The sequence below is a fragment of the Coptis chinensis genome, chromosome 1 (assembly GCF_015680905.1).
Source record: "Coptis chinensis isolate HL-2020 chromosome 1, ASM1568090v1, whole genome shotgun sequence".
NCBI classification, from domain to species: Eukaryota; Viridiplantae; Streptophyta; class Magnoliopsida; order Ranunculales; family Ranunculaceae; genus Coptis; species Coptis chinensis.
Window position 1 is genome coordinate 17669195 of NC_141456.1, and position 12586 is coordinate 17681780.

Consider the following 12586-nt stretch of genomic DNA (forward strand, 5'->3'; position numbering starts at 1 on the left):
GTAATTAGCATCAACAGCAGCCATAAGTGTCTGCCATAGCAGTACACATATATAGAATAAATGTATGGGGGATTACCCCCGCAAAACCTGAAGCTTCAACAGGTTTAGTTAATATTCTTGAACTTTTCAAGCTAGGATTTGAAACAATCATTGGCGTCTTCCTTATTTCCGTTGTACCTAGCATCAACAACAACCTGTCATAACAGAATATTAGCATCAACAACAACTTGTCACTTATCATAGCAAAGTACTTCGCATCATCAACAGCCATAAGTGTCTGCCATAGTAGAATACACATATAGAATAAACTGTAGGGATCATTCATAAGCATTATGGGATGAAAATAAAATATTAAAATTATGTTGCCTAACCGTGTACAAAAAAAAATCACACATACACAATAATGATCAGTTACTCATGGCTATAAGCAGCCATTGTGCGTGTTCGCTTCTAGGCAACATAATAAATTATTGATGCTGGCCTCGCATTTAGATTTAAAATTTGGGCTACAAAACTGCACTAAATTTTTTTGGCAATTAAAGAAGTTCATAAAATCAGGTTAGAGCTACTAACCAATCCAAACAAAATTGCAAGGGATGATCCTCAATCATCCCAATTAACCACCGTTGCATTAATACAAACCCAAACAAAAAGAGGAATCCATCCCAATTAATCTCACACGATGTACGACTTTTGTCTTAGAACCCAAAACAATTCCATATACATTGAATAAATTACAGCACAGCAGTTCCAACAGAAACTCTAACCCATAAAGATAACTACACAACTCATGTATCACAGTTCTTTCCAAGATATGGCTAGCACTAAGACATGTTAAAAAAAATTTAGTATTTATTAAAAAACAAAGATATTTCTTCTTTAGACATTCTGAGCTCCCGGTTTGACCTCCATTAGCCTCACATTAATCTCGGATCACTTCAACACCTTACAACTATGGTTATGAAATAAATATACCAAGTACATCGGACATCCTTATATCCACCAACTATGAAGTATAACAAAATTGGATAGTATGCTCGACAAATCTAATGGCCATATATTCACGCTACCAGAATCCCAAAATTATCTACTTGTTTTGAGAGTTTAAGAACTTCTTGCTGAATGACCAATGAAATTATTGCCATCTAATTAGGCTCTGAAGATTGCTCACCTAGGACTAACTTTGCCACTTCACTTTGAAGCTTTGTCGTCTTCAACAATTGAAGTCTCCACTGCCATCTATATGATCATTGAAAACCTCATTAAGAGTAACAATTTACTTGCTATGAATAGGTAAATAAACAAACACACACGAAAATCACGATTATGGTTAACTACTATTTCACATATGTTATACCTGCACCATATGTTCCTTTGGTGGAATTGAAGTCATTGTCCGTAGCAAAATCCCCAACTGAAATACCACCAGCTAAAACCAAATAAAATTGCAAGGGATGATCCACAGTCAAAACATATAATTGCTAAAGGTACCAAAATTATTCCATGGTGCAGCTGAGATTGCAGTTTGATTAAATTTATATTAAAAGTGAAAGAAATACCTTGGCTTGACGAAGGTTTCACTGATGCAAACATCGAACTATAAAAATTGCAATTAAAGAAAGACAGACAGAAAAAACACAAAAGAAAATCTGATTTCCAAAATGAAACTTATCATCAATGGAAACATACGAGAAATTTACATTGGATCTGAGAAACACACAATTCATGCAAAAGAATAAAGAATGGAAATAATATAAGGGAATCCATGAATCCAGTAATGAAATCAATTCATACAATAGACTGATGAAAGGAGAAATAGAATTCGGACATAACTCATCATTCAAAAAGAACAATACAATCACTGAAAACGTCAAAAACCAAAAGGCTCTTGGAGAAAGTGTAGAGAGTTACTTACATGAGATTGACGATGACAGTCGAACTGAGGATGAGAGAGAACGCAAGAGAGTTTCAGTACTTGCAAAGTTGGAAGTGATCAGTTTTTTTCTTTTGTTGAGAACTTGGAGAGGTGGAGTGGAAGACCAAAGGGTTTGCCATTTATTCCACAATTAAGAATGTAATTAATTGCTAATCCAACTCACTTAGAATTACAAAGGAGTACATGGACTTCCTTACAGATTAGTTTCCTACATTCTTTACTTCCCCACATTGTAAACCTAAAACACAGAATATCGCTAATTTAATAGCACATGCTAGAAACATGAGATTTCCCTCAATTCATCACATACGATATTTGCCAATCAGATTCTCAACAATTAACTGGTCAGACTTTAGAAGCGGATTTTGCCTGAAGATTTGGTTGTTAAGGTATGTAAGACCTAAGCAAGTCAAAGTAAAGCTAAATAAAACTTAACCAGGTAACGACATTGAAACAAAATAAGAATCAAGTAAGCCCAAAACATCACAAAGTAGCTTGCTAACAGCAAAGTGTCACAGCATCATTAACACCATTTTCAAAGTACAATTGTGATCAGCTTCGACCTTAACCATGTTCTAATAAACTTTAGCCACATCTAGCTTGAGAATTCCAATAACAGTGATAACTCTTTTCATTATGATACTCATTATTGTTTAGGTAGCTCCCCTTCTCCCTTAACATCATTTTCCCTTCAATCCAAAGCGCTTAATTAACCATGACTCCAAACCTAGCACCAATATCAAATTTTAAGAATCAACCAACTACAGAAATGGGTACAACTTTAAACCCTCAAGAATTTGCATTCAAATCCGGCCATCATCATCTAGCGTGTGCATCACAAAAGTTAGCATCACAAATTTTAATCTCTACTCGTACGCTTTGAAGAAATCGGCATGAGTAAATTCAAAATCCAAATTCAATCACAAAGAAGGAAAAATCAACCTATAACACTAAACGTAGAATTGGAAAGACTAAAATTCTTATTAGGTGGCATACAATTAGCATGTGAAACAACTTAAGATTTCAGATGAACACATTCCGGGTGAATAAGATTAATGACTTGCACCAAGTGCTCAAACGAAATATAGTTATGCATACAACCAATCGGCTACAACCTTTGCCACATGCACTAAAATATTGCAGGTTCAAGAAAACACTAAATTAGATTGGATTAATTTCATGTATTAAAGTGTTAAGGTATCACAACATCACCCTTCTTAATCAATTGCAAATTCCAAAATAGCAAAATATATAATCGTTCTTTAAGTAACTTGGACTAAGAAAAAATAAGACAACAGTGAGGTTTTGACTACCCATGCAAGGAAAGTGAGAGAGAGAGGGAGAGTAGACACACTTTTTCTTTTCGTCGAAGGAGACAGTGAGAAACTATAATCATGAACGCAAGAATGTTTCTTTGCCATGCAATGCGCTAATCAACAAGTGCGAATGAAATTAAAGGAGATGAGTTAGAGAAAAGAGTAGAAAGACCCTTGGTGGTTTTTTATCAGTATAATCAAGTAATCTTCAAACTTCCAAAAGAGATAGAAGGAGCAGAAAGAGAACTTACGTGAATTCAAAAAAGACCATCTTTGCGAAGACGCAGAAAGAAAAAGTGCAAAAGGAGAGCATTTAGCAATGATAATTTGGAGAGAGGGGTTGGCTGATGGAGATACTAATCGTTGGGAAGCTCTGTACATTTTTCAGAGTTTGATGCGATTCAAAATCCGCCCCTCTATTACTTGGACACTCACAAAATGAAGCTATAGATAGTATTAAGAAAGAAAAAAAAATTTGTGTATACAATAAATTAGTTGTTCAATGAAAACTCTATAAATAACAATGTTTGTACGTGGCAATGAAGATCTTACAATTTATTCCATTGCTTCCATTGTCAAACCACACCTTTCAATTGACTTGCAGAAACTTGAATCAATGAAGCAGCAAGTTAAAAAATCTTACACGGAAAGGGAATTACTAAGAGAGATGGGAAGACAAATATTAAAATATTTTAAAACCCCCAAAAGAATTACCATTGAATTTATGTTGCTATGAATATCCTACTTTAACACTTCAATTTGATGTGGAATCGCCCACATAGATGAAGCACAAAACTGATAATAAAAAATGAACAAAGAATGAAAATTTCAGTTTGAGAATTTCAGATTTCTCTTTTACCAATATAACATTTAAGATATAATAAAATGAGACAGGAGATACCTGCCTATTGATGCTGGCAAAGAGAGATGGAGCAAGTACCTGGTTCCACAGATGAGAAAGATAATAGAGAAATCGTTTGTTGATTACCTGTTGAACAGTTGAGAAGTGAGAACGCGACTTCAATACAAAACTGAGAAAAATGAATGGTTAATTTGAGAGAGAAGGGGGAATTGGAGAGGCTTTTTAATATGGGGGAGAGCGAAAGGTTTCTATTGCTCGAAGGTTTCACAATTAATTATGACTCCCAATTAATTTCTTTAATTTCTAATCCCAAACGACATTGATTTCTTTTGGTTGGTAAGTTTGGAGAAACGAAGGGGGTTTTTTTTTTTGCCTTAATTTTAGAATTAAGAGTCTAATTAATTTCTAATCCAACTCACCACGCTGTACGGCTGTCATCGTGGCACTCATCCCGACCATCGATTTATACCCTTGAAATCGACTTTGTCATCCCAGTCATTCAAACTATCCTTCAGATTAATAAGTGCACTTACTGCAGCTTCAATAACAACCTCAAGAATATGGCCTTGTTCACTCAGCTCTTGTGGATGAATCGAGACCTAATACACAGCACAAATTAATGACAATATTTGACTCAAGAATCCATTTGCTTCTTTTCTTGGAATAGCTAGAGAAATGGAAGAGTAAATATGAGAGAAAATTTTGATGGTTATCCATTTTTGGGATACCGAGTAGGGTCTTCGTTAAATTTTTAAGACTCCTTATTCACTGAAAATCAGATGAGGCAATTCTAGACCCTTGTGAATCTTAACCATCCTCATAACTGGACCTGTCTTGTAAATGAATCTTGATCGTCACACTGACCACATTTTACAGATCTACAGAATCGAACCAATTGTTTTCTACAGGTAAAAATGGAACATGAACCAAATCATTATTTTATCACAAAAAAATATAAGATTGTGCACCTGTGCTTATATTTATAATCTAGACAGGTCTTTCTAATATTAGCTTTCTCATATAACACAGAACATTCATGGCATTGTATGAGCGTTAACACAAATGAGAAAAGTACATGGTGGATCGGATCGTTACGATACTAAAATAGTTCGCAACAATTTCTTTCAGCTGCATAAAATAGGAGATTGTAAAATGAAAACTTTAACATGTGAATGTGTTTTACCAAGAGATAGTTAATGCCACTTCTCTTAACAAAAAAATTATCCTAAGTTACCTCATCATTCTTTGTGGAATGTGAGATTGGAATAGGAACATGAAGCTTAGTAGGTGGACGATCTCCTGCAGTCACAATTGGAAAGAATATAAAAGTGAGGAATGAGTGCAATTGATCTATAAATTAAAGCAGAAGTAAGACTTGATGGGGATGGTAATATATTGGAGCTGATAGAACATAGTTTATTTCCAACCTCCTACCCTCAACAGAAATAGGCTAATACGGAGCCCTAGTAGGGGCATCTAGACGCTGTAAAATGGCTTCATCTGCCCTCATGATAAACTCAATTTGACAATTTCGAGTACCTCATTTAGCAATATAACGCTTAAAAAAGAGAATGGAGAAAGAAGGTACCTGGTGCTTTGATGAGAATGAAAATGAACAATTGAGGAGTGAGAACACTCATTTATGGGGGAAACGATGGGTTAAAAAACTGCGTTGAAAACGAAAGGTTTTTACAGGCCTCAAAGAATTTAATTCGTAATCTCACTCACACCATTAGATTTATCCACCCTTAAATTGAATCCCACCCTTAAATTAGATTTAGGTAGTCTTGCCATTTTTTTGGGGAATGAGATTTGCAAATTCATGAAAGAGAAGAGTGGATAAGAAGAGTTCTTTACAACACATACCGATAGAGGAAAGAGAGAAGACTTACCTGAGTCAAGCTTCCAATAAGAACTGATTAGGAGAGATGCTTTCCATTTCTTGGAGAGATGGGAGACCGAAGGATTTTGGAAAGAAAAATTCTAGAGTGAATGACCCAGTACAACGGTGTGAGGAAGGAGAAGAGGTAAGAGGCAAAGGGTTTTTTTTGTTTAATTTCACAATTAAAACTCCTAATTAATTCCTAATCCACTTAAGACCTTTAATTAATTCAAAAAAAAACTAAATAAGATGCGGGCCTTAGAAATCACCATCACCCATGCATGAGCAATATCGATTGTCTGAGCTTTTGGTGTAACAAAAACAGCGTCGCATCCCTGCATATTTCAATAGGAACATAAAAAATAGGAAGAAGAAGAAGTAGGAGGCGAAAGAAGAATATATTCTTCTTCACTTCGTTTCGATGAGAACTAATGGGTTGGGAGAGTGAACGAAAGGCTTATAATAAAGATTTTCACGATTAATATTCTATGATTAATATCCCATTTAATTTCTAATCCAACTCACACGCTTTGGTGGCACTATAGTAACATTAGTACTTCTTTATGGGAGTTATGCAAGAGACTTGGAGAGTTGACTCTTTTTAAGCGGTATGGGTTTCAAAGCATAATTCATTCAATTCATTTTAAAAATATTTAATTGAATTGGCATATATTCATTACACACAAAATATGACGAAGCAACTAAAACTTAAAAAACCAATTAAGACCAAATGTGTGTTAAAGGCTTAAAGCATGTGTCATTATTTAGTGAAAAACATAATCCATAACTTTATAAGTCAAATACTATATGAAACGAAACTTAAGTGCCAATATATATCATTTCTCCAAAGCCCCTTCAACGTCCAATGCTAAGCTAACTATTAATGGATGTAAACACTCAAGTGTCGAGATCATTTGAAGTTTCCCCAGTATGATCTTCTAATTAAGCTACTCGGTCATCAGTGAATTTTCTTTAGCCAACACAGGAAAAAAACAGTAACATGATGTATCGATATAAGTGTCCATACACCTTGACATCAAAAGGTGATTATATGCCTATGGTTTGCATATTAGGCGGGGCAAAAATGAATTAGCAATTAGACTATTCAAAAAAGTAGAATGCTACCTTTTGATTTTGAGTTATCAAACCACGTAATCAACTAAGTTGTCAAATATGAAAAATATTCCAAAACCTGACACTATAATAACACTGCAATTCCACATTAAGTGCAAGTGGGAGTGAAAATGAAAAAATCAAACAGATAAATATAGAAAAGCATGAAAGCTCACAATGATGATAGATTCTACTATGAAGGTGGGAATCGAACGCAAGATGTTTCACCTTATCTGGAGTTCATATCTTTGGAAAAGGAACCTTCGCGCTAGGAAAAAGTCTTGCAAAAGATAATCACAAAAGGAGAAGTAAAGTCAATATAGAAATGAAAAATGAAAGTCTTGAACGAATGTGAAAATACCCAAATCTCATGCACACATCGGGTTCCCAAAAAACGATTATAAACATAATGTATTTTCAGTTTCTTCCAAAACATCACTATATATACAGACCAAAAATCAATGGACAGAGGTGACAAATTGCTTTAGTAATTGAGTCACGGATTTACAATCAAAGGACTTCCTTTGTGTAACTCCATTCCTTGGTTTTTTTTCTCTTTTACTCTTGAACATTGATTTACCATTGAGCAAAAAATTAAAATTCAAAAACGACCACACAAAAATGGATTGACAAACTCAAACTCAACATAGAATGCTTAGCTCAGTTACGTAGAACCCCCATAGCTCATTTATGCATTCTCTTCGACCTTTACGCAAACAACTATTTGACAGTTCACTAAACACCAAATCCAACCATTTATAGTTATGCATTACACCCAACCAAAATTGAAACAAAAGTTGAACCAACAAAAATTATATGAAGAACCAATCATAGAAACACATTCAAATGTAGAGTTCACATTTTTAGCGATGTACTGTGTCGAAGGAGCTATGTAACAAATAAAGTTTAAAATTTGGATGAAATGAAACAAAAGTAGAACAATTAAATAAAACCCATAAAAATCAATTACTGAATTTAGGGAAAAAAAAATCTCAAGTTGTACCTTATGAAGACCCTTCCTGACATCGTTACTAATTGAACGAAAGTCGAATCAATTTTCGTTCTCTTCTCCATGGAGACATCAAAATTTTTGCGTTTCCCAAAGACTACAAATATTTATCAAACCCATAAATTTATCAAATTCTAAAGTAAGTACACAAAAGAGATCAGTAGACCTGCAAGAAAAGAAATACTTTGATGAAGTAGCGATGAAGAACAAAAGAAAGAACGCCCTAAAAACTTTAATTGTTCCGATGTAAGATTACTGATCAACAAAATATTCCGATGTAAGATCAAATACTTGAGGAGAAGAGAACGAAAACGTACCTTATGGATGGAGGACCCGATCTGCAAAAGCGTTCAACCAAATTTGAACATTACAATTCTAAAGAGAGACAAAAAGAAAAAGAGTTGATCAGAGAAAAAAAAATAGTAACTGATGCTCGGGTTTAATTTCTGATTACCATTATCCTACGCCTTTTTATTAGCAACTGATTCACTGCCGTTAGGGCATGAGTCAGATAGTGAGAGAGGCCGGTTTGGAGAAGTTTCTTCCACTATGTGCATCTGTGTGTGCGTGTAGGGGGTGGGGAAGAGGAAGTGAACAATTATTGTGGAGCTCGATCAAGAGGAAAAGGAAAGGTTTTCTATTCGTGTTGTTACCATAATTAAGAGGAAGTGATCCAAGGTTTGCATACGAAGGGTTTTTAACCTCTATAATTAATTCCTAATTTGCATGGCGGAACGGTGGCCCTCGATTTATACCCCTGAAACTCAATCCCAGCCGCGAGTCAGAAAACAGCTTTGTTTTGCTAAGTTGATAGTTATATGCATTAGCTAAATTAAAGATATATATTTAAAGTAGGAAGTGTTTTGAATGGTCCAATATATTGTTTTTCACTTTGTTCGTATATGAATTTACTAGGCAAAAGGCACAAAGGGAGCATGTCACTTCCATTAAAGAAAACTTACATTTTCATTTTGCACTTTAGACTTTGATTCTTCAGAAAGATGCAAGGTCTTTTTCTTTGTCTACTCTGCACCCACACCATGCTTGTTAGTTGTTCTTCATGTGTTTGCACTGGCTCTAACGTTCCCTATATTCCGAACAGATACAGATTGTTAAGTAAGTCACAAAGATATGTAATTACTTCACAGGTGAAAAATACAAATAGTAATGACAAATTCAAAAGAGCAAGCCAATGAGACTTGCAACGTTACTAATAGACTACGTTACCAATAGACTTGAGCATAATTGGATAATAGAGTTGATATTCATGGTACCATTGTTTATAAACCAGGACAAACCAATGAATTTATAGCAACTGAAATCTGAAATAGCAAACAGGTGAGTAACACATGCAGCTAACGTTGCAATTTTCCAATGTGATAGTGATCTTTCTAAACTACAATGGTATCGACAAAAACCGCCATTATAGGCATATAATAATATAATAGGCAATCAAGGCAAAATATGCGAAACTTCGACTATATGCAACACCAAAATCAATCTTGTCTTTCATACTTCAGAATTTAGGCACTAAAATCAATCATGTACTTCAAAGTAATACCATATAACCCTTTTCCCACAATAGCACAAACACTTTGTACAGCTATAATCAAGATTTGAGGCAGTGAAAATTAGTTCAATGGATGCATCTACCACATACAATCCTATAACGTTGTATAAATATTGGATTCATGCTACATGATTGCTAATATGAACTAACTGCACGAAAAAAATGAAGCATTCTCAAAATGAAAGCATGGAATAAAAGTTACCTTTGACAATTGGCTTAAAATATTGCTCCAACCGTGCTTATTCTCCAAACGATGCAATGGTGAACTGACAACACGAAAAGATTAATTAAAATGATTAAAAAAGAGGAATATAGTTTGAAGCGATAGAATTCATAACACTTGTAGCTTGGCTGCGAGAATTTTGTTAGAAATTATATTTCCTTCAAGTTGTCCATAAGAAAGGTGGGATATCTAATAAAATAGTTTACAATTTGTTATTCCAAAATATAGATTACTTTGATTTGATCCTAATGGATAAAAATGGATAAATACGATAACCCAACCAAAAGAAAGTCTCAATATACCTCCGAAAATTGCACAGTTTTAGTAGCATTGCGACAATTAGATCCATACTCAAAGCATAGCCGAGTCATCTATTACAACAATACAGGGATCCATATTCTTTGGTTCTCTGCAAAGAAAACCAAAGTTTGGTCAATCCGGAAATATATAATTTTAATTTTTTAAAGAGAGATTACCTGAGAAGAATCATGACTTAAAGGTTTAGGCTTTGAGACCAATTTCAATTAGGAGATTAACCCATTTCCAAAAATAAACATATTGTAGAATCTCTTCAATTGCGGACGATGAAAGAGAGACAAAGGAGGTGCACACTATTTGGGAGGGGAAAAGAGAACAAAAGGATAAGCTAAGCATAGTACACGAAGGGTTTCTGCCGTTTATTACCACAGTTAAGTTTCTAATTAATATCCAAATTAATTTATAATGGGCTCTCTCTCTCATATTGTGGCGCATTGGGGACCCTAGATTTATACCCTCTTATATTGAATCCCAGCCGTAGGCTATCAAGACCGCCCTGTTTTGTTAAGTAGATAATTCTCCTTCTTATTCTACAAGCAAGTCTTCCATAGTGTAGTCTCTAGTATTTCTTCGCTTAATGTATATTACAATAAGGATCATTGAATCCACATAATTCTAGTTGGTATAGGAGCTAGGTTCGATGAGCTAACCATGATCCATGATTTGACATGTAACCCATCAATTATGCAACTTATGCCGAGTGCTTGGGTCTATCAAGTTAAGTTGAAGGCCTTAATTATGCAACTACATATGGGCATTATGGGATCATATCTACTTTGTTTGGAGTGAAGGAGCATATGAGAAGCAGAGCCAAGAAGCTAACTAGCTAGGAGTCTCATTGTACTAGAGTATGAGTAATGTTAAAGGGTGATGATATCCATACTCACCTTATTACTTACTAAACCAATTTATGCACTAAATCCACCAGCCAAAGAATTTGCACCCACTTTACCAATAAACCCACCATATTTTCAAAAGGTACTTGCTATGGGCACCTTCCATTTTGTGTTGGGCGGACCAAAAAAAAATAGTAATTCTCTAAAAAGTAGCTATTTAAGTTAACTTAAAAAAAATACGTACGTAAAACTTCACCTAAAAAATGAATTCAAAGTTAATATTTTGTGGTTATGAAGCACTCACCATAATAATTATCTTCCCAAAATTTCATCTCATTTGGAAACCTTTAATATAGATAAAAATTGTTGTCATCTTTAAAAAGAAATCTAACGGTCCAGAAATATTGAATTTTTGTAATCGTTTTTTACCAATGTTAGATATTTCCAAATGAGCTGAAATTTTGTAGAGATGATCTTAATATTGAGTATATCATATCCACAAAAAAATAGGTTTAAATTCATTTGGTAGGTGAAGTTTTATTTACGTACTTATTTTAAAGTTAACTTATATAAGGATATATATATATATATATATATATATATATATATATATATATATATATATATATATATATATATATATCGACATCGACATCTGGAATTGACATACGCAGTCCGACCTATTTACATAATGAACTAAACACTCATTTCTGGAGATGTGATCTCCACAACATAGAGATCATCTCCACAAAAAAACAGCTCATTTGAACATGTCTAACCCTACCAAAAATTGAGTTCAAATTATAAATTTATCTGATGGTCCAGAATTTTAACACTCTTTTGACAAGACTAGACACATCCGATTGAGCTGATTTTTTGTAGAGATACTATCCATGGTAGGGAGATAATATCTACTAAAAATCAGCCCTTAGAGTAATGTGCAAGTCCGCTTTTGGATTATGTATGTTAATTCCATATGTTATTTCTGTATGTCTAATGTCCCCTCACTACATCAAGTTAACCTGTTGCCAACCTATTTAGCCTTTCTCTATCAATAACATGACCCAAGATAAAAATGCGACAATGGTTTAAACGATGACAAACAAGATTTCAGTTACTTATTTATTATTTTATAATAAAGAAAGAGATGGAGAAATCAGTTTTTTTGATTTATTTTTGTTCGGGATTTGGTAATAGGGGTGTGTCCACTCTATGTTGTGCCCAACATAATTACAGACCCCAAATTTGGTCGGGATATGCCCAACACAAAATGAGGTCTGTTAATAACATGACCTTTTTCAAAAACCAGCGCCCCCACAAGTCTTCTCAATTAACAATTATATTCTTTCTCCAATTTTGTTAAATTAAGGTATGTAAACTAAGAAAGGCAAATCAAAAATATTCTTTCTCCAATTTTGTTAAATTAAGGTATGTAATAGTTGTTTCACTTTTCATTATCAAGAATAGTTGGCCAGAGTGGTGTTCCATCATTTGTTTTAATTCTTCAACAACAAGCTAAGA

The 12586-nt window shown here is 34.1% G+C and overlaps 1 protein-coding gene across 17 annotated transcripts; it reads right to left on the reverse strand.

The window, feature by feature from the left end:
* Window positions 1-75: 75 nt before the first annotated feature.
* Window positions 76-10582, reverse strand: LOC147522622 (putative 3,4-dihydroxy-2-butanone kinase). Of its 17 annotated transcripts, none has more exons than XM_086594490.1 (15): window positions 10388-10582; window positions 10214-10320; window positions 9891-9954; window positions 9081-9205; window positions 8436-8493; window positions 8113-8215; window positions 7338-7389; window positions 6266-6331; window positions 5349-5413; window positions 4534-4713; window positions 4193-4240; window positions 3967-4047; window positions 1358-3859; window positions 1172-1239; window positions 76-194 (listed from the first exon to the last, which is right to left on the reverse strand). In XM_086594490.1, exons 8-10 carry the CDS (start codon window positions 6327-6329, stop codon window positions 4561-4563), a joined length of 282 nt encoding a protein of 93 aa, XP_086450616.1. In that variant the 5' UTR covers window positions 6330-6331; window positions 7338-7389; window positions 8113-8215; window positions 8436-8493; window positions 9081-9205; window positions 9891-9954; window positions 10214-10320; window positions 10388-10582; the 3' UTR covers window positions 76-194; window positions 1172-1239; window positions 1358-3859; window positions 3967-4047; window positions 4193-4240; window positions 4534-4560. The 17 variants fall into 17 exon arrangements, 16 of the variants coding, with proteins under 16 accessions (XP_086450616.1, XP_086450635.1, XP_086450608.1 ...); XM_086594509.1 differs by having other exon boundaries at window positions 1358-3625; window positions 3805-3859; window positions 3967-4240; XM_086594482.1 differs by having other exon boundaries at window positions 1358-4047.
* Between the last annotated feature and the right edge of the window lie 2004 nt (window positions 10583-12586).